This window comes from Neolamprologus multifasciatus, chromosome 20 (genome assembly GCF_963576455.1).
Source record: "Neolamprologus multifasciatus chromosome 20, fNeoMul1.2, whole genome shotgun sequence".
NCBI classification, from domain to species: domain Eukaryota; kingdom Metazoa; phylum Chordata; class Actinopteri; order Cichliformes; family Cichlidae; genus Neolamprologus; species Neolamprologus multifasciatus.
Genome location: NC_140458.1, coordinates 5,005,782 through 5,026,750, shown reverse-complemented (window position 1 = coordinate 5,026,750; position 20,969 = coordinate 5,005,782). Strand labels below are relative to the sequence as shown.

Here is a 20,969-nt window from a genome sequence, read left to right as displayed (position 1 = left end):
TGTTTGGTTGACAGAACATCCCACGGTACAGTGGACTCGTTATCTGGGAATCTTTCGGTAAGAGCATACAAGATTCACCTCGAGCAGCTTTTTTTGATTCATGTATAGTGAGCAGCTAAGTCTGGTTCTGGCTGCGGGATAGCGATTATTTTATTTAAGTGTCGACTCAGCGTCTAACCTTCTCCTGCTACTAGAGTCAACTTGAAAAGCTAACTCTACTATCATGCTATTAGCTAATACAGCTGCCTAAATGCTTGTGGTGGCACTCGTGCTCCACATGGTTTTTGCTTTGGAAGTCTGTCAACATAAATAGACTTTTGGACTTGTGAATATAATTCTTTGGCTCACAGGTGAGGCATCATCCTGACCCCCTGCTAACCAACCAACATTTGTTGCCTAAAATAAGCGTTTATGAGTGAGATACACAAGGCAACAGTTAGTTTCCTGTCAGGAAGTTTACACCCATATCAAACACTCTGAATATGATACGAACAAAGTTTGTAATGGGGAAACTGTTTTGCATGGATCGAATTATTCAAAGTTTGCTTGGCTTGCTGTTGGTCTACAGAGCATCACTGTTCAGAAAATGTCACATTTCCTGGAGAAATTGAAAGTAATGTGTCTTAGTCTTGGTATGGTGCTAAAATGGGATCCAGTATGCAGAAAGAAACATTATATGTTGTTATAAGCTGTTCCCTTTCCAAGTGTAATTGAGGAGCTGGCGTGTTCAAGCCAGATCTGGCCTCTGATGACCTTTCTGTCCCAAGTACATAAGGTAACCCACGGTCATGCAAGGCTATGTACAGTACAAAGAATTTAACAAAATACAGATTAACTTGCTTTAAAAAGCTTCTTTTTATTAGCTTCAGTTACCAAAGACTGAATTGCAAATATTATTCTCCTGATCTGCGACATCTTTCACTCATGCTTGAAGGCATTTAAAAAGGGAATGGGCTTATTGTGACATCATGTGTTTTGATCTGTTTTTCCAGTTATCAAATTGCAGCTGTGCAACTATTTCACTTTGTTTCCGTGAATAGAAAAATCAACGCATTGTGTAAGTATTGATTTACTCACAGGTATAATAAAGATTCACAGATCCCGATCAGTTTTAAGACCCTGACTTTTGGCATCTGTCAGTGTTTTAATGACATTTCAGCGTTAAATGAACTCTACTGGATTTTAATTTATAAGCAAGAGAGAAGGAAATATGTAGTTAAAAAGAGGCTAGTCTTCCATGAACTCTTTATGTTTAAGTGTAGTAAAATCTTCCCAACAAGTGTAAAGGAACATGGTGAGTGAGCGGCAGAAAGGAAGCGCGGTGTCTGTGGAGCTTTTCATCAGATGTCATCTTGACCAGGTTGGTGGTGAAGTCCATTGCAAACATGCATCCAACTGCTGACCCTTTCCTTTTAGCTTCCTTTGTGATGTTTGCTCTCGGTCTAGCAGTTAGTGTCACATTTTCCTGCAAATGATGAGGATCATAAATGAGCCTGATGGGACTATTTCATCAGCCTCAAATAGAAACATCCACAAGTTGGAGTGAAGAGGAAACTCTGGGTGGTGGGGGACACTTAAAATGCACACAGTGCAGTTTGATTTGTCAGTAATAAAGGAAGATTGGGTGCAGTGTCATCACCTTCCTCCTCAGCACAGGAAGGCAGTGGTGCAACTCATGTCAGGACCCCACTGCTTAGCTTATCGCTGACTCAGTAACAATTTTACCCCCCCCCCCCCTTTTTTTTTCTTTTTGTTTTTTGTTATGGTGATTGGAACATTAAGTTTAGGCTTTTTTCCCTTATGAAATTGCACTTAAGTGCAGCACATCAAAGGTTGACTTTGACTTGAGGTACAGTACAAGTGTTTGCACAAGCATGTAAGAACTCTGCATGGTGAGGTCACTGAAAGTGGACTTGGGTAACAACTCCTTGAGCAACCTGAAGACCTGACTGCTGTTGCCAGGCTTACTTTGTGGCCCCTGGATGACTTTTCTCTACATACAGTTGGCTTTCTTGAAGGTCATGATACATTAGAGGCCAGAGCCAAAGTATCTGAGCTACTGACATTTAGTTGGCCTAATCTGGACCTCCTTCAAAATTGCACCAGTGGTAAGATCGTTTGTTAGGTAACATTAAGCCACTGGGCTGAGTGCTGAGTGAGTGAAGATTGGCGACGTGGCGACAGAGAGGAATGTTTTCTAATGAATAAATACAAGTACACGGAGATACTCTGAAATTATTCCTGTGATGGTATTGTGTTTTCAAGTGTGTGTGTGTGTGTGTGTGTGTGAACCAAAGTCTACGACAGAAGATCCGACCAGGCATGCAGTGTAGACCAGCCAGCTCGGAGTAAAAGTTATTTAATGGCCATTAGGGTTCATGTTGAGGTCTCAGCTGTGTGTGTGTTTGGCAGCTCTGTAGTTGTTAATGTGAGGAGTCTGAAACCGTCACAACAGGCATGTAAAGAGGAAGTAGAACTGCCTTGTTTGCTCTTCACCGTTTAACAAGCCTGTCTCAGTAATTGCTTTTAAAATTGTCAGAAACTTCCCATAATTAGCTGTAAATCCACTGATGTGTTTGCAACATTGCTTCAACCCTTGTGGCCTAAATATTGAGAGAACTGAACTGTCTTGGTACATCATGACTCAGTCTAGAGTCCCACTGAGTTTCAGAAACTCCCATGTGTCTGCATAATGGCGCACGTGGAGGTCATGTCTAGCCATATAATATCTCCAAAGGTCACATTATTTTTATGCAGGTAAAACTGGATGGAGATGACCTCAGTGTCATCCTTTCCTTTTCAGGAATGGTGACACCTGCTCATTGCACAGACCACTTTTAGTATGAGTAGTAACATAATAGGTCTGTTAAGCCCATACGATGAAATACACCGCGTGTTGGCACTCTGCAAAGTGCAGACCAACTGGGATGTGGTAAGCTCTATCTCAACCTACCTACTGGTCTTCCTCCTGGGTGCTTGAATACTTGAAATGGTGCTGAAGCATACTTGCTATACACGTGTATCGGCAACCAGCTCGCGCGTTTATTCATAAGTGCTGGGTTCTCGCCAGTGGATTTGAAGCTCAACTGGAACTTGAATACCTGCAGCAAAATCTTTTCCTATAAGCGATGACTTTGCAAATAAGGCCTGCTGTATTTCAAAGGCAGTGGGCCCAATTATCTGTCATAAGTGCACTTCATAGGTAGCAAAACAAAATTCAACTTTATTTACACAGTAGCAGTCTCTTCCTAATTTCCTTAGGAATTAATGAAGTATTCTGATTCAAGGTGATTTATATTGTAAGATAGACCATACAATAATACAGAGAATTTTTTTTTTTTTTTTTAAACGGGAAGAAATCTTGTACTGCAGAGCTCTGTTACATTTGCGTAGTTGGCTAATTACTAGCCTATTGCTGTTAAATGTTGTCAGTCGTTAAAGCGGCTCTAAAGCAGTTGAATTTTGAAGAACAAAGACTGAGTCACATTCCTATGATGCAGGCTGATTATTGTCTTTTATTCACTCTGTGTGCTGAATGTGAACAAGGTTCTCACCGGCTTTCTCTCTTGATGGGAATTGTCGTACGTCTGCTCCTTTCAATTTTATCAACTCCCTTAACCACAGGTTGTACTAGTTGGAGTAGTGAGGGTGAATTGCCACTAGCTGCCACTTTCCCATATGACAGCAGCAGCTCTTGGTACATTGTAATTAGGTTAGAGGAAACTAATGGCAACGTGAACACTGAAGTGAGTAGATTTACCCATAAATTGGTGCATCTTTACCCAGGGCCTTTTGTGAAGCCCAGCCCGATTTTATGGAAACGATCTAGCTCATAAGCTCCAAAATGACAAAACCCGACTTTTATAAAAAAAAAATACCAAGTTAAAATCTAGGAAGAAGCGTTTGCGATGTCTTCTCGGGCGCTTCTCGGGCGCTGATAATTGACGTCTGTCTTTTGTCAGTGACGTAAAAGACGGATTTAATGCGACATGACCGTTCAAACAGCAGCCGCTTTCTAAAACATCGGATATGTATCGGATTCAGAACCACATACGAAAGTGACCCAGATTGGATTTGAAAATATCAGATTTGTGCCGTTCACACTGTCATACATGATCGGATAAGGGTCGCATAGGGTCAAGAAAATCGGATTTGATGCGCTTTCGCCTTCAATCTTGAGTCTAACCTGTGTGACCTTCTCTTCATGCTTCATGTTGGAAATAAAAGCTGCAAAGAACTTCATACGTTGGTACTTGACTATTTTATTTTTTTTATGTAATCTTAGGTGCAAGAAAAGATTCTGAAGTTGACGAAATGCCAACTATTGAAACTAATTAGACGTAAGGAGGGGAGAGACTGAAAGCTCATTATAAAAGCCAAATAAACAAAAAAATTCAAAACAACCAGATTCAGGGCTTTAATACTCCAGTCTGCGGTCTTAGATTTGATTAACAATCAGAGCTGCAAGCAGTCATGTTTGTGTGTATGTATGTGTTGTGGTGAACATGTGTTTAGAGTTCAAATGACACGAGTCTGTGCTTTAAATTTGGCCGATGCAGTCTTTAGCCTAGTAACTTAGTTCCCTTCTGTCCGACACAGGCAGAGGTAATGGCTACACAAGTTTCAGCATGTGAGAGAAGAGTGAACAGTGAGAGCTGTGGGGATGTGCTGTGAGCATGGGGCTGGGTTAACCAGTCACTCTGTAATGATTGGTAGAGCATGGCTGTTTACAACATGATCAAGGCTAAATGGTGTTGGAGAACTTCACTCCTGGCTGTTCATTTCTTACTGAAAGACTGGCTGGATGCTCTTGAAGTTTCCCAGAACACAGTCCTCTTATTCAGTGCACTAAAAATCGGTTTAAGTGATTTGAGTGGGAGCTTCTCTATGACTCTGCTTTAATTAGCATCAGTATAGAGCTATAGGGTCCATTCAGTCTATTTTTGGTTAATAAAGGTGTGTTCTAAAGTCCATTTAAGGTAAAGCAAACCCAAACAGTAGCAGAGATGATGTCAGAGCCAGCTATAAATAGCTCCGTTGTGTGTGTGACCTAAATTGGAAAGGCGACATTTAGATGGTTGCATTCATAGAAGCAGATCAGGAATTTCCAGCTGTAAATATGCCAAACACTTAATGAAAACCTCACAGTGAGTTTAACAGGAAACATGACAGCTATCTGGGTTGCAAGCTGCTTTGGACGAGCAGGTTTTGAGATGTGATTGAAGCGAACTGTAATTCTTTTGGGGGCTGCTGGTTATTTTTTTTGACACTCAGTTCATTAAATAGCTTCTGTGTTTAGCTTTCTCTGCCATGAAATGAACGATGAAAGTCTGATGTAACAACTTTTTTGTTTTTGTTTTTGTTTTAAATAAAGGTTGTTACGTTTCCGATTTCTTCCATTTCAAAGGGAGGAGTGTTTCTCAAGAACTGAACACGAACAAGAATGTTTTAAATGGCACAGTTACCGGGCAATGAGTTTCATCAGAAGAGAAATAAAATAAGAGCTTCATGATTCCTGCTTGCTGTCTGTGCAAGTGGACATTAAGCACTTCACGTAGAAAGGCTAATTTACATCATGGAGCAGGGAATGGATTGAGCCTCTCTTCTTAATTTCTGTGTGCAAAACATAAACTAGGACTGTAGGGAGACCAACAAAGAACAGGCCAAAGCTAAAGTTCCACATTTAGCTACTTATCTTAACTACTAACCATCTTATCTTAGATGAGATTAAAACAGAGTACGCCACGCCCTGGCCTTGTTCATTGTTTTTTTAAAACTTGGTTTTCACCAGTTGATCAATGGTCCTTCAGGTCTTGAATTTCGACATGACTAATGATTGCCAGCTGAGCTGTTGGCGTTTCATCAGACCCAATGGTGCCAACGTTTATAATGCTGTGGAATTTTATATTGATAAAGTAATTCACCAGGTCACCAAATGGCAACATGTATGAAGACATTTGTTGTTTACCTTTGTACCCAATTAAAACGATGGCTGTTCTTTGGGAATTGAGAATGTCATATATCGGGGCTTCAAAAAGGTGGTGGCTTTGGCATGATGTCTGATCTATCTATCCCTGATCGATCCATCTGTCCAATAGGCTGTCAGTCGACTGGCTTGCGAGTCCCTTGGCCTTAGAGTATTAATTTTCATTCTGAAGCTTCAGTTGCAGGTTTCTAGCATTATACAGCCCTGCTGCACTTTTAATAATAATAATAATAATAATGGATTGGATTTATATAGCGCTTTTCAAGGCACCCAAAGCGCTTTACAATGCCACTATTCATTCACTCTCGCATTCATACACTGGTGGAGGCAGCTACGGTTGTAGCAACAGCTGCCCTGGGGCAGACTGACAGAAGCGACGCTGCCATATCGTGCCATCGGCCCCTCTGGCCAACACCAGTAGGCGGTAGGGTAAAGTGTCTTGCCCAAGGACACAACAACCAGGATAGAGAACCCGGGGATCGAACCGGATCAAACCGGCGACCTTCCAGTTACAGATGCACTTCCCAACCCCCTGAGCCACGGTCGCCCACGGTTGCCTTTTGTGTCTTACTGGCACAACTCGGCTAAGATGTGTTGTTAGCCACACCAGCGCTCTTCCTGCTATGACGAGCAGGGTTTTTCCTGGCTGAGAAATCCACCTTTGGGGGACGACCCTGCATACACGTATGGTTGCAGCATCCTTGGTGACTTTTAATTCCTTTTGAGGAAGACCAGATCACCTGAGATTTGTCAGAATGTTAACAGTTTTAAAAATAGTAAATGTCTTTGAATTAGTGTGACAGGTCAAGTATTATGAAGACTGTACTTTGATTTGATGCCTTGTAAGTGGGAGTAATTTAGATAAATTCTGAGGAATTTTCTGTATCGCAATCGCCTTGTTGCACAATCTTTCTGGATTTTAACACACTCCCTGCTCTTCGCTTCCTTCACAGATACAGCTTCTACTTCCAGTTTGTGCTGAATCCTCTAATCCTGTGACGCTCCGCTGTCCTCCAGGAACAGCCTTAAACACCATTTCCATCGTCATCCCAGGTGTCGTGAGCAGATATGCCTGGAGCAGTGGGCGGGCCAGTAGGGTACACCCCTCCTGAGGGTGGCTGGGGTTGGGCGGTGGTGTTGGGGGCCTTCATCTCCATTGGCTTCTCCTACGCCTTCCCCAAATCCATCACCGTGTTCTTCAAAGACATCGAGGTCATCTTTGATGCCACACCAAGTCAAGTGTCCTGGATCTCCTCCATCATGCTGGCTGTCATGTATGCAGGAGGTGAGTGATCAGCTGTCAACATCAACAACTAAAACCTTGAAGTGTCCTTAAGAATTTTATTTTATTGTTTTTAAAACTGGTTTGTTGTCAGGTGTTATACAAATGCACAAAGATGTTTGTTTTTAGAACATTTTATTGCCACTAAACCAGAATTAAGCAGAAAAGTGTCGTTAACGCTTTAAGATAAGAAGCTGAAACTAAGGTTGTAATTTAAATTTTAGAATCAAAAACTACTAAATTGATTATTGTTCAATCAATTATCACCTTAATTGATAGTCCTGAGCATTAAATCCACATTTTGGACATTTCTTCCTTACAGAACCACTCCTAATATAATGGTCGTGGTCAAAGACGTTACGAGGAATGACTTCTGCGATAAACCCTGTCAGCCAAACTTACTGCACAGCTTGCTGCAAGAAAAAGTCTTCCTGTATGCTTTAGTTCTGTTCAGCTGTAGCTTCCTGAAGTGTTACTCTAGGATGCTACACTAATATACAACACACCTCCAGCGCAGCACCCACACTGGTGTTGCAAAGACTGGATTGCTTTGTGTTTATAGAAACACGTCCTTGTATCAGGTGCAAATGTTATGTTTTTGTGTAAACAGCAGAAATGGTGCTCATCAGATATGATTTGAACTCATGTCCTGGAGCTCAGTTAAATCTTTCATTCTAGTTTAGAGTTGATCATTTTAAACATTTGATGTACTTCCTATTATCATTTAATTATGAGCCATTAACCTAATATGCATGCAGCATGGCCTCAAAAATGGGGGTTCCCCTTTCCCCCTTTTTATGCCAATTCACAGTTGGAACAAGTCACTCATTTCAGCTACCAGGAAAAGTCTGTCACTACCTGACAGAAGAACAAAACTGCAGCTTTTAGTTTCCTGAAAGACTTCATATCTGATGGCAGGCAGACTGAGATAGTCAAACCAATACGTCAAGTTGACTACAATTTGCAGTCAACATTTAATTACATAGTTTATTAAGATAGACCTATATAACTTGGCTCTAATGGGGCTTCATCTGGATGACCCTGTAGTGTCCTGGCTTTGAGGCAGAGCAAGGAATGCTGGCAGTGAAACAGAATTACTGGAGCACTTTATTTTTAGTTAATCTGTCATTGTTGGTTTTAACATTTATTGGAGCTTTCTCAGTTCTGCCTCTGTCTTTCTCCCAAAGTAAACATGCTCTCACCACTCAAACTCTCAGTCATTCACAGCTTGAATAGCCCTCACTGAACACTCAATGGGTGCCTTTGCATTTAAAAGAAAAAGGAAATCAAGCAGATGTTTGTTCTACTGTAACCCATTCAAAACCTAATGGAAAAAGAACACATTGTATTAATGACTGAATTCACTTCTCGCATAAGGGTTCATGCTGTGGTTTACTGGGTAAACGTAGGGATTACAATGGGCGATACATAAGCTTAGTGTAAATAAAATGAACTGAACAGCTCGTAATACAAAAGAAATCTACGTGCATTTCAACATATCTGAAAATTTTCATTGCAAATTTTTAACTGATTCTTTCATGAGGCTGTAAAAGTGCACTTTTGAAATGGGAGTTTCAAAGTTGACACTCGTATAGCTTTTTAAAAATCAGGATAATACCATCGATTTTAACACTTGACTCCAACATAAAGCCAGAATTTTCCAAATTCTTATAAAAGTCTTCTGTGGGCTGTGTATTGGTGAAACTTCCACTTAAGCTGGAAAAAGCAGTAACATGCAAACGGAAGCACCCCGTGCATCACGTGACCTCATTTGGGTTATAAGTACGTGTTGATGACAATCGCTGGAGTTGGCGCTCTCCACTAGATTGCCCAGATGTAATGTGGTGTTTGTTTATCTTATTTGGGGTCTAATTCTGGTTGAGATGTCTTAAGGCCAACAGTGACGGTAACTAGTGATATGAAAAGTATGTTTAACTCTTCAGCTGCATTTCCTAAAGCTGACAAAGGTTCAGTTGGCATGTTTGAGGCTCGTCTGCACAAACTCGCTACTTTAGTTGAAAAGAACTAATTTCTAAAATAAACCCAGAAACGCAGCTTTACTTGATGTTAACATGAACATGCACTGAGCATCGACACTAGATGTTTTGGTGGCCCGTTGCTTGCTAAACTCAACACTTTGTACAAAAATCAAGTTTGTGCTTGCTGAATAATCGGGGACCAAATCTGGTCATCAGAATAGTCGTCTTTAGCTGCCTCTAAGCTGTGTGTTCTTATAGCTCAGTGCTGCTTGGAGAGATTTTGCTAATTGCATGTTTAGATAGATGTGTGTTTGAAACGAATGTGCCACCCATACTGCTGAGCAGTTCGAGATTTGTTCTTGGCTGCAGAGGAATCACCTTGAACTTTACAAGTCTTTGCAAATCAGAAAAGATGGGCGGTACAGCAGTGTTATTTCTGGTAGTGTTTTCTGTCTCTTCTAGTTGGGCACCTCTGTCACTGCTGGGAATAGAGCTTTAAATTTAGGTACCCTGAAGTTGTCAGGACTAGAGGGTAGGGTAAGAACCATCAGGCCTGGCAGAAAGGGAAATCTGCAGAGCTGCTTTCTAGGACTTCCTCGACTGTCACGCATGTAAGAACACGATTGTCAGATGTGATCAGATTGATCTTTAACCTGCTAGGTCCAGGTTTACTACTAGCAAGTCCTGCTGCGTGCTCTGTCCAGGCATCTTCATCATTTAAAGCACTCAGAGTATTTCCAGTAAATGCATCTTTAATGGGCTGTTTCCTGCTATCCTGTGAAAAAGTTCTTGTACAAACACAACTAAGCTATGAGACTGATCATTGGAAAGCAGCCTCTCCTTGGGCTTAATTACATATACATGAGATTGGTAAGACATATTTACAAGAAGACAGAAGTGGTTGATTTTCAGGTTGGGCTGGATTTTCAGATCGAATTTCTTTGCTTTTCTTCTAAAGACAAAGTCAGAGAGACAGATAAAGAAGAACCTAAGTGTATTTAGTCAGGACAGCCCTCATTTAACACACACACACACACACACACACACACACACACACACACACACACACACACACACACACACACAGTCTCTGTGTTCGTTAGTACTTCATATTGCAGAGCTGTGTGCCAGTTTGCACTCTCTTTCTGCAGGTTAAGACTTTTATAAAACTACCGAGGGAGGAAATGATGGGAGGAGTGAAATTGCACAACAGGAGCCAGCTGGTGAAATGTATTCCCCCAAATATTGAAATGTTCCTACTTTCTTGCTTCACAATTCACAGATCACCAGTTCCTGGAGTCGTTGTACTAAATGAGAGGAGCTGAAAGACTGTAGGTTTAGGTTACCGCAACCATTTTACTCACCGACTGGTTTACACATGAGGCAAGGCACGTACACACACCGGCTTCCACAAAAAGGGGAGGGGAAAAAAACCACCCCACACACGAGTCATGCACAACGTCACTGAAAGCTGAGTAACAGTGTGAACAAATAAATGCACAGGATGTTTTGTACGTAGGTAAGAGTGAGACAATCATAAAGGGAGACTATTTAACACCCGCAAACTTCCCTTTTAACCAGAAATCAAAAACGAGTCAAGCGTCACGTATTGAAATTAAAACCACCAACATATTGATGATTGATTCCCTAAAAGTTGTCATTTGGCAGTAGAAAGTAATATTTCAGCAGCCAGCCACAAGTTTAGCTAAAATTGTTGGAATATTTGTGTTTAACAGGGAACAGGATCCAAGACTTAGTGTTTACGAAAAATTAGTGTATGTAATGTAATTTGTGTACCAGCAAGTGTATAACTCAGGATCAGATGCATTAAAACAAAAGAATAGTCATTTTTTGCTGTGTTCCACAGCAGATCGGTTTAACACTGTGTAAAAGGAGCAGCTGTATTAAAGCATTAGGCATAATGCAGGTGAGTTTCACTTGCATCCTGTACTACTTTCAAAGTCACACCATGTGGTGCGTAAAAAGGTTACAGCTGCTGACAGAATGATGGCAAAAGGCCAGGCATTGGCTGGCGCTGGTTAAAACAAGTTTGTTTTGTATTAAACTCTCTGATGTAACCATGGATACTCACAGGTGTCACCACGATAACCAGCCTTTAAGGTTGACACTTAATTATTTAGTGTTTTTTTCCAGGCTTAGATTTGACCTTTTGGAATTACACATGCAAAAAACAGTCAGTCCATGTACAACAAGGGGCAATTAATCCAGAGACGGGAAACTCTGAATGCAATTACAGGTCATTCTTCAGCTTTGGTTAAACATCTTTGGTTTACTTGATGTACTATTGGTGCATTTTAAACATACCAACGACAAAGTAGTACAAATGACTTCATATCTTTGAGAATCTTCTCACGAAGATCAGTATTTGACCCAGAAACTGCCACTTAACCCCTGACTCCTCACTAGTTTGTATGTTACACCAGTAGAGCTGTTTTTGGTCATAGACCACACTCAAACACTGTAGTGTACTTAAGTTAGGTCATGTGAACACTGAGCTGGAAGCTTGAGCTGGAACTTGTCTCTAGCAGTTATATAAATAAGAGCATGTAAAATAAGTGGGTTGAACTTGGCGCCCTGCTCACACTGAAATCTGATCCATCGCGGTTTGTTTTAAAAGGGTCCGTTTTTACCCAAACTCACAGTTTTGTTCAGCCGAAAGGAACCGTGATTGAAGGTCCCAGATGAGATGAATGTGACTTTCTCGGTTGTGAGTGAAGAGGTTTTTTTTGTTTGTTTTGTTTTTAAATCTTTTGTAAAACTTTCCATATTTCCCTTGTCAGGAATAAAGATTTCAGATGGCCATGATTAGTTTTACTCATGAAAACATTCCTAATAACCCCCGCTCTTCCTGCTGTTCACACTCGTTATGTGATGCTTTGAGGGCATTTTTAGTGTGAAGGTCAGATAGACTTAGTCAAAACATCTTTAATCACAGCTGTGAAATAATCTTTCCTGACATTGAACCCCACTAATGTGTGTGGGGGTTTGTTTTGGGGTTTTTTCTTCCCAGAAAGCACACGAAGTACCCTCTTTGTAAATGCAGTAAACAGATTTGCATTGATTTAGAGTAGCTTTGGGAGATTTGGCTGTTTGAGCAATGTCAATAGCCCTGTGTACACCAGCTCTTTATGTCTGATTGACTCAGTCTAAATGGGATCCTGTTCTTTTGTTAAATGTTTAAAAGTTCAACCCACATCTTTCCCAAGGTTTGTACTTTCTCATTGTTAAGAGATATATTCTAAAACACTTCTTCAGCAGAGAATCAGAGTAGAGAAACACACAGATTTTCTTGCTAGCAAGGGCAGCCTTGTCAGAGTGTGACCCCATAAACAACTTCCCTAAACCTGCTGGTCTGGAAGTCCAGCAGTTCATCTAAACAAAAAGCACTTAGCCTAAAACAGATATAGCTACGTTAATCCTACCATAAAAAAATAAGACAAGGTACGACCTTTCCGATGCTCCTAGGATGTGGGGGTGAACGGCAGAACACCCTGGAATGTTACAGACCTCCTAGGATGAGACATTCTTTCAAAATGCCACCAACTATATACTTCTAAACACAAATGATTACATGCAGTATTCTACCATATGCAAACTTATATCATTAAAAGACTATACTGACTACTAAATACAATTTTCCATTGACACTCATACATGATTTGTTTTGTCTGCTACTTTAAAGAAAGTAGAGCATGAAATTAAAGGCTAGTTAAGAAAGCAGAAACGTTGTCTTTCTGGGAGGAGCTGTTATAAGTGGCGATGTGCACGATGAGTTCTTGTTGTAAAGTTGTTTTTCAACTGGAACTGTTAATGAGGTTACAGACCTCATGTATTAAACGATATGAAAGGCTTCAGATAAAACTCTGCACAAAATGAGTGATGCAAATGAAAATTTGAGAGGATAAAGGGAAATCAAACACGATGCTTACAGAGCCTTAGTTTTTGTGTTCTTATTCTATGTATCAGTATTCTCTCATAAAAGAATACTGTGAGGTTTACGCAGAAGCATCTGTTTCTATGAAGAAGCGCTCTTTGTAGAGCTGTAGAATTGGGTCCCTTTAAAGAAAGCCATCTGATTTTTAGAAAAACAAAAAATGTGTTACGGGCCCCAGGAATGGTGCCACAATAACAAAGAAGAAATCCCTGCAAATACAGGTAAAGTTCAGGAGCAATGAAGACAGTGCACTCGGGTTGCCTCTCAGATTGCATCTGAATAGAGAGCGGAAGTCCGTCCCCCTCAAGCAACTGAGTTGCACCTGCCTTGAAATAATAGTTCCACCTGAGGTGTTGCTCCATTTTTTTGTACCTTCTCTACAGTTCATGTGACAAAATAATATACTGGTTAAATTGGTCATGTTACCAAAGTCATTTTGAATATTAATAGCCACAGAAAATAACTGATAAATAAATTAAATTAAACGATTAACACAAAAGTGGCCATGCATTTTGGGTGTGCCACAAATGCATATATTAATACAGGAAAAGTTATATTTTGAGTTATAGATTTGTAATAAATAAAAGAATGACGTCCACGATACACATTCAGTGGAAGTGATGTCGCTTATGCAGCAGGCTGTCTTGAATCGGCGGCCTCCACAGCATTGGGAAGATGGATATGTCTGTCTGATCTTCACCCTCTTTTCTACTGGGAAAAAACCTGTTTCCAATTATCATTCCATGATTTAAGACTTTGGTCACAAGTCCAGTAATCCTATAGATAGCCACAGTACACGTTCCCTCACTGACACAAAGACGTACATGCATACAGAAAGTACGAACACTAACGCCTGGCGTTGTTCCAGCCCCAATTTAAATGGCTTTGTACCCTGAACATGTTATTCCTGCACTTTTTGGCAGAAGCAGTTTGGGAAACCCAAGCAAGAGGATTATTGATCCTGATTTTTGTAATCCTTACAGCTTTAGACGCGTAGTGGAGTTGCAAACAAAAACGCGTTCGTTAACTTTGTAGTCAGGAATTCCAGGATTTTACGTTGCGGAGTGGGGAAAGGGGGCTTTTTATGTGGCCCGTGCGTAACCTCATGATGAGTAGGCGCACGGATACAGGACGTCTCTTTCTGACTTGTCTTGTGATCTAAGGACTTTTCTGAGTCAGTAGGAGGAAAAAGAGCCTGTGTCTGAAGAAGGGATGAGTGGGAATTGGTGCTTATTGTGCTGCACTAAGAGCAGAGGCTCTTTAGTGTCTTGATGTTTTAGAGCAAAGAAAGAGTTTGAAGTTCACTTTGGTCACCAAACACAATGTTTTATTGTTCATTTTTATTCCTGTTGACACTGCTGGCAATTTGTTTAGTTTTTCTCTTGCATTCATTCATATTGGCTTCCAGTGTTAGAAAAGGAGTGTTTTTCTATTGCAAACCCTGCTGTGCTTTGCTTCGGATGAGTATTGAACAAAGAGTGATATAATATGCACTGAAACTGTGCAGTTTCATTGCCAGCTTGTCTGTATATATTTAGCTTTGGCTTAGAGTAGCTTTGCATGAGTCAGTGTCATAAATAAGACCGATTTAGCTTATAGTGAGCTTTGGAGCAACTCCTCAGTTCTTCTTCTGAATCAAGTTGTTGGCATTCTTCTCTCTTAAAGACACCCCTTTTGTGATTGGCTGCCCCTCAGTGTAAACAGAGTTTATAGATGGGTGGAGGTAGATGTTTTGAATGTGATGGTCGTTTTTCTTCTTTCTTTTTTTAAAAGGATGCCTTTAATGCAGGCCAGATGGAGGGACGTTGATCTGTGAGTAATGTGGCTGGTGGAGAAATGTGATGCAGTAGAACTGTTGGGGCAAATCCAATCAGCTGTTTCTTCTGCAGTTTTCTTTTTGCCACGAAGTCCGATCAGTCGTTGTGTAATGAAACAAATGAAATTAAGACATGCTTGCGCTGTTATTGGGATACTTTTATTTAAATAAATCTAGTCCTGGACTGAAGCAGAAGGGTCGGTGCTAAAATTAGATGCTTGCAGACCTGACTGCTCTCTGCTTGTGGATGCTGTGTCAGAGTGGAGATGAGGACAAGTCTTTGTGGTGTCGCAGGGAGAAAGGGAGCAAATGAAGGAGGGGGAGAAGGGATCGTTTATATAATATCTGAGAACACTGCTCTGTGTGCTTTGCCAGCAAACACTGTCAGGAGTTGTTTATGTGCAGCCTGTGTGCTGAGGGTTTGTAGTTATTCCTGTCTTTGTGCAGTTTCACTTCAGTTTACCGTGAAGCTCCAACAAGCTCTGACAGCAGGCACAAGTCTTTGTTTTAAGCACAGCACGACTTTACCCGTTTGACTCGAACGTGGAAACCCACCACCCTGAACATGGCAGCCTGCCCAGCTCGGGCTTTGTGCCAGCCGGTCAGACCCTCAGTAGGGGACAGACACAACACAGAAGCGAGCTGTCCGAGACCGAGGTATTTAGACGGTGCATGAGTAAGTGCTCGTGCAGCCAGAGCGGCCTCGGTCTTTGTGGCCTTCTGCCCAGTTTGAAGGGCAAAGCCACCGTGGTCTACGTGAAGGACCCAGGCTGAGCGAAATGGAAATGGCTGCTGGCTAAGTGCACTTGAGTCTTTGAGTCTTCTATAATCATGAATATTTAAAGACTCTATTTTTGTCCTCCTCTCTCTGTCCTCTTGGAGCTTATCGTTGGACATGATTACAAATTATTTATTGATGACTGCAGGATTTCAAAAATATTGCTGTGGAACACGTTGTGATAATTGTCTGGTCGGGAAGCTGTGGAGTCACCTTAGGTTCCCTATTGATGAGCCATGACTAGCCTGATGTTTATCCCTAATCAGCCGTGACGGCTGTCTTTCAGTGTCCGTCCCTCCTTAGGAAGGAGGAGCCAACCAGCTCCTTTGGGGTTGAAAAAGCTCACTGTCCTTGTGTTAGTCAGCCTCACGGATGTAAAGGATGTGCTGGTTTTGAAACCAAGATTCACCACTGTGACCATGCAGCTTTCAGAAATGTCTTATCTTAACTTCAGGGAGCTAATACCAGAATTAAGTTAACTAATGCTGTACCTGAAGTGTGAGGGGAAACGACTGAGTCATTGTTGGTACATAAGGGTCGACTTATATGCACCTCTCATACCTTTAATAATGAAATGAACCCAAGGGAAAACGCACAAGTGGCGAAACTGCACTTTAGTCTTTATGGGAGTCAGACCAGATGTGAGTGGAAACTTGGAAATGTTTCTAATTTGTAATTGGTCACCATTAATCTTCTCTTTCTCCTGACTGGTGTAAACACCAAAGATATTTGGTTTACATTATAGAAAACAAACTGCTGTACGGACAGTAACTGTAGGCTCATGTGCAGGCCTTCAGTTTGTACTCGTATCCAGCAGAGCCAGTGTTCACTGTCAGCCTGGATCCATGTGAAGGCCCATTCATAGCGAGCCTGGCAGGCGGGCAGAGACACGTGGGCCTCCTCTGCCTGGCTCCCTTCTCCTCCTCCTCACCCATTTCTTTCCCGTCTCGCTCCTTCCTCCCCTCTTTCTCTAGTGAACATCTTATAACTGGTGCTGTTACGCAAGCATTGTCCCAGTTTTTCATCTGTGCTGTCATAGCACCACCTGTTGGTGAATCTGCTCTCCAGTCTGTCTGTAAGTCTTAAGGTCTTAAAAGCATTGAACCCATGTCTGTAAGATGCCCTAAATCTAATTTACACTTTTTTGTTTGAGTATTTACTCTTTGATGGTGTAGATGTGGCATAAACTTGAGACACGTGGGTGGTGTTACCAGAGGCAGTCCGTCACGCAGTTATTAAAAGTAGAATTTCGTGTCAGGAGCTCAACAAATATAAATTAGATTAACTTTTATCTGGCTTCTGGTCATTCTAATTGATTTAAAGGGGATTTAATCGTATTAAACACGAGTTAAAATATCAGTAAACAGATTTTCAGTTTCCTGCTGGTTTTTATCATGAAATGGTTTCAAGTTGTTTTCAGTGCAGCATAAAAAGGTGGAATTCTTAATAATCCTAATAGCAACTCAAGGAGACATCTTAAGTACCTGATTTTATTTAAACCAAAGATTAAATCTCATGTATGTATAAATAAATAAAAGAAGGAAAATACCGTAGTTAGTTCTGACATGGTAGAAGAAAAGAAAATCTGTACTTAAGCTCAAAAGCTGGGTGGAATTAAACTGGCACGGATCAAAAAGTTTATGTTCTTCTTCTTTGGTAAAAAATGGGAGTCCTACCTGCTGTGCTGGCTGCAAAATATTGGCCACAGATGTACTTTAAATATTAAACTCTGTTCTTCTATCACTCTACTTTGTGCTTGATGGTTCTCTTTCTTACCGTTCTCTTGTTCCTCTCCAGGTCCAATCAGCAGCATCCTCGTGAATAAATTCGGCAGCCGACCGATCATCATCCTCGGCGGTTGTCTGTCAGGGTCTGGTCTGGTTGCAGCTTCTTTTTGCAACACGGTGCAGCAGCTGTACTTCTTCATCGGAGTAATTGGAGGTTTGTTTTTCATCCGTTTTCTTGAGTAAATCCTCAAAATGAGGGAAATCTGGACTCTTTGTTTTGATGGCTGAGACGAGTTTTGTTTTCTTGTTAATGTTGTTTCTGTGCCCTCGTTTCCAGGTTTGGGACTGGCCTTCAACTTGAATCCGGCGCTCACTATGATCGGTAAATACTTCTACAAACGCCGGCCCATCGCCAACGGCCTCGCCATGGCGGGCAGCCCCGTGTTTCTGTCGACCTTGGCTCCTCTCAACTCCTGGCTGTACGATGAGTTTGGGTGGAGAGGCAGCTTCCTCATCCTCGGCGGACTCCTGCTCAACTGCTGCGTGGCCGGCTCGCTAATGCGTCCCATCGGCCCCAAACCTCAGCCGCCCAAAGTGGAGGCGGTGGAAGCAGGGCAGCCTCAGCCCAAGAGGACGGTGCTGCAGAAAATCAACTCCTTCATCGACTTGACGCTCTTCAAGCACCGCGGCTTCCTGCTCTACCTGCTGGGCAACGTCATCATGTTCTTTGGTCTCTTTGCTCCGCTCGTCTTCCTCTCCAATTACGCAAAGAGTAACAACATCAGCAAAGAAAAGGCGGCCTTCCTTCTGTCAGTGCTGGCGTTCATCGACATGTTTGCTCGGCCCTCGATGGGCTTTCTGGCGAACACCAAATGGGTCCGGCCCAGGATCCAGTACTACTTCGCTGCATCCGTCATGTACAACGGTGTGTGTCACGTGCTGGCGCCGATTTCAAAAGACTACTCGGGATTTGTGGTCTACGCGATCTTCTTTGGCTTTGGTTTTGGCTGGCTGAGTTCTGTGCTGTTTGAGACGCTGATGGACCTGGTGGGGGCTCAGAGGTTTTCTTCAGCTGTGGGTTTGGTCACCATCGTGGAGTGTGGGCCGGTGCTGTTGGGCCCACCACTGACAGGTAAGACATCCCACGAGAGGGGGGGGTGGCGATTTGGGCTGGTTATAAAACGTGACGTCAAAGATTATCGGTGTAATAATTGTCAAAATGTTGACGCAGATCATAAAATCTGAATCTCCTTTCTTTTGCCCACCTCCAGGCAGCTTCTATAACTACTACCACCACTATAACTACACCTACATCACCTCCGGCATCGTCCTCATTATAGGAAGCATCTTCCTCTTTGTGGGAATGGGCATCAACTACCGCCTGTTAGACCGAGAAAAGAAAGCGGAGGAGCGAAAAGAGAGGGAGGAGCCCAAAGAGGAGCGTGCTGCCATGCTGTCGCCTTCTTCTCCGGCAAAATCGAGCGAGGATGGCGTACCGGCAGCTGTCACATTGGACGAAGTCTCCAGGATGGATGAGGACACGGTGTAAACGGACAAACTTGGGAAGAAATGAACACGCACGAGAGCTGCAGCTACAACCACACAGCATCTTTATAGAGAATAATCCCTTTTTACACCACCCTGAAGCCATAGAAACCGCTCCATGATTAAAACCAGAGGCCTGCTGCGGTGACGCTGATGTGAATCTGCGCTCGGCCTCATTCAGACCTCCGGTTTTTGGTCTTTGACGTGCCTTTTTGGTGAACTGAGGCGTTCCAGGCGGTGCTGCTTGCAAAAACACCAGATAGACGCACAGCAGACGGAGTGACTGTAACATCCCGAGAAAGTAACGACGACTTTGTCTCAGGGTCTCAAGCTGTCACAAAGGTTCAGGGCCTCGTGCGCACACTTTTTAACTTTTTTTTTTTTTTTTAAATAAGTCACCATACATGTACAATACAGAAAGTTCTCCCTCGTGTTCGGCACAATCACTTCACTGCTCAAGGGCTGGATGTAAGCGCTCGCATCCACATTGTTAATCATAATACTAGTTAGGATTCTTTTTAATTAATTAAAAAAATATGGGGTAAAAAGTAGTTCACTACAACACAGGGAAAAGTTAAGGTTCATGTTTTTAACATTTTAGGATGTAGAATAACAAACATCAGTTTTCCTGTTTGTGGAAAATCAGGAAGCTGTAATGTTGGAATCTTCTGAGCAGTATAAACTTAGGTCAGGATGCAGGTATGGAGGCAGAAATGTGGAATTTCAGAGCAGCTCTGATCTTTTATTGAACTGATGAAGATTATGCACATCATCGGAACAGGTCACACAGGCAGGCTCCAACCCTGCTGATGCATCCACCACATGAGCTGCAGGCTGGGTTGGGTTATAAACGGCACCACACGTTGGTGGATGATGGATGGATGGTTGGGTGGCTTCTGTGTGCTGTGAACATTGTTACAAAAATGTTGTTTTTTTTTAATGTAACTTTTGGGGCGCAGAACGGCACATTTGTGGTATTTGAATAGTGAAAACGGTTTAGTTCAGTTTCTACAAATCCCTGCAAAAAAAGTAAAATCTTTTAGCTTTCTGGAAACGACAATCCAACGAGGTCCTTTTTATAGTTTAATGTATTTGGATCAGTGGCCACGTGAGTGAGTGAGGTGTGTTTGTGTTCCAGCAGGTAGTTTTGAAGTTTAGGGGGATTTTGTAATTTTATTCATTGTAAGTTCAGTCAGTTTGTGAAGTGTACAGAATTACTCATATCAGAAGGACGGATGAATTAACGGGGCGGAAAGCTGCGAACGTTTAAAGAACCCTGTTGGGAGAGGGACTGACACGGTTATCATCTTCGTTTTCATCACGTTGAGAGTAACAAATATTTGCACGTGACCAGCTTTAGAATCGGATAAAGTCCCTGTCCACATGAAACGTTTCCACGGTTACTCGAGCATTTCCTTCCTCACAGAGGAAAGCTTCTGATTGGGCGACAGATTTTACGTTTCCCTTTCAGTAGGAATGGATACTTATTATGTTATTATGTATTTTGGTGACTAAATATGACCAAATGTTAGTATTCAAAGCGATTAATTACAAAGTGTGAATTTGTTTCTTCATGTGTATTTTTGTAAAGGTACTACTGGTACCAATGGGGAAACTGGTCTCTCCTCGCTGAAGTATCCACCTGTTCAACGGGTTCATATTTCAGGGGAAAGAGTATCTGCTGCATCGGTACGTCCACATTCGACTGCTCCAAACGCTGATTTCTTTTCCGTTTAAAATAAAAATAAAAACAAAAAACTGACCTTCATGAACTTGTTGCTAATCGATAAACTGTTATTCAAGGTTTTATTTTCTGAATTATGGTCATTTCAAATTGAAAGTTGTTCTACTTTCAGGATGAGTATTTTGTGAAGTGACACACTGAAAGGAGGCGATACTGT

The 20,969-nt window shown here is 41.9% G+C and overlaps 1 protein-coding gene across 4 annotated transcripts in view; it reads left to right on the top strand.

The window, feature by feature from the left end:
- Positions 1-19,448, top strand: part of LOC146494182 (monocarboxylate transporter 1-like) — a 35,534-nt gene extending 16,086 nt beyond the window's left edge. For all 4 annotated transcript variants that reach the window (XM_085147364.1, XM_085147361.1, XM_085147363.1 and 1 more), the window contains 4 exons: positions 6,940-7,271; positions 17,594-17,737; positions 17,861-18,655; positions 18,795-19,448. In XM_085147364.1, coding sequence (XP_085003490.1) covers positions 7,055-7,271; positions 17,594-17,737; positions 17,861-18,655; positions 18,795-19,072 — 1,434 coding nt within the window. In that variant the 5' untranslated portion in view covers positions 6,940-7,054 and the 3' untranslated portion in view covers positions 19,073-19,448. The remainder of the gene's footprint in view (positions 1-6,939; positions 7,272-17,593; positions 17,738-17,860; positions 18,656-18,794) is intronic.
- The last annotated feature ends 1,521 nt before the right edge of the window (positions 19,449-20,969 follow it).